Source organism: Etheostoma cragini, chromosome 16 (genome assembly GCF_013103735.1).
Source record: "Etheostoma cragini isolate CJK2018 chromosome 16, CSU_Ecrag_1.0, whole genome shotgun sequence".
Classification (NCBI taxonomy): Eukaryota; Metazoa; Chordata; class Actinopteri; order Perciformes; family Percidae; genus Etheostoma; species Etheostoma cragini.
Window position 1 is genome coordinate 24,125,972 of NC_048422.1, and position 468 is coordinate 24,126,439.

At 40.4% G+C, this 468-nt stretch overlaps 1 protein-coding gene across 1 annotated transcript in view; it reads right to left on the minus strand.

The window, feature by feature from the left end:
• LOC117959742 (myocyte-specific enhancer factor 2C-like) overlaps positions 1-101 on the minus strand; it is a gene marked incomplete at its 3' end in the record, with an annotated part of 8,016 nt that extends 7,915 nt beyond the window's left edge. Inside the window, exon 1 of the mRNA XM_034897021.1 lies at positions 29-101. Within this exon, the coding sequence (XP_034752912.1) occupies positions 29-101 (73 nt within the window). The remainder of the gene's footprint in view (positions 1-28) is intronic.
• Positions 102-468: the final 367 nt, after the last annotated feature.

The following is a 468-nucleotide window of genomic DNA, read 5'->3' on the forward strand; positions in this document are numbered from 1 at the left end:
GGGGGGGGGGGACTTCTTATCTGTTTACCCGTGTCAGCAGGGTGACCCGTAATGTTCTCCAGAGCTGGCGTTAGGTAGACGCCGGGCAGATAGCGGCGCATTAACGAGTCACCGGCGTCTCTCCTGCTGTTTCAGTATTATTTAGAGGGACGGCAAACCCAGAATCCACATCCATATGTAGTCTCTGACCACTTATAACTTTGAATCAGGTTCTTAGACTTAGATTTCTCTTTATTAATCTTTCTGTGATGACTCCCTCAAGGAAATTGAAATTTCCAGCAGTTTTCAGCAAGAAAAATACTGTATAGAGGGCAAAAATACAGTATAAAGGCAACAATAATAATCAATAACAGACATTTACCATAAATTATCAGTTAAGTCCAGGTGTCCAGGTATTTATGTGTGTCCAGGTATATGTATATGTATGTACTGTCTTTACCAAAATTTACATTGCAATATTTTTGTACT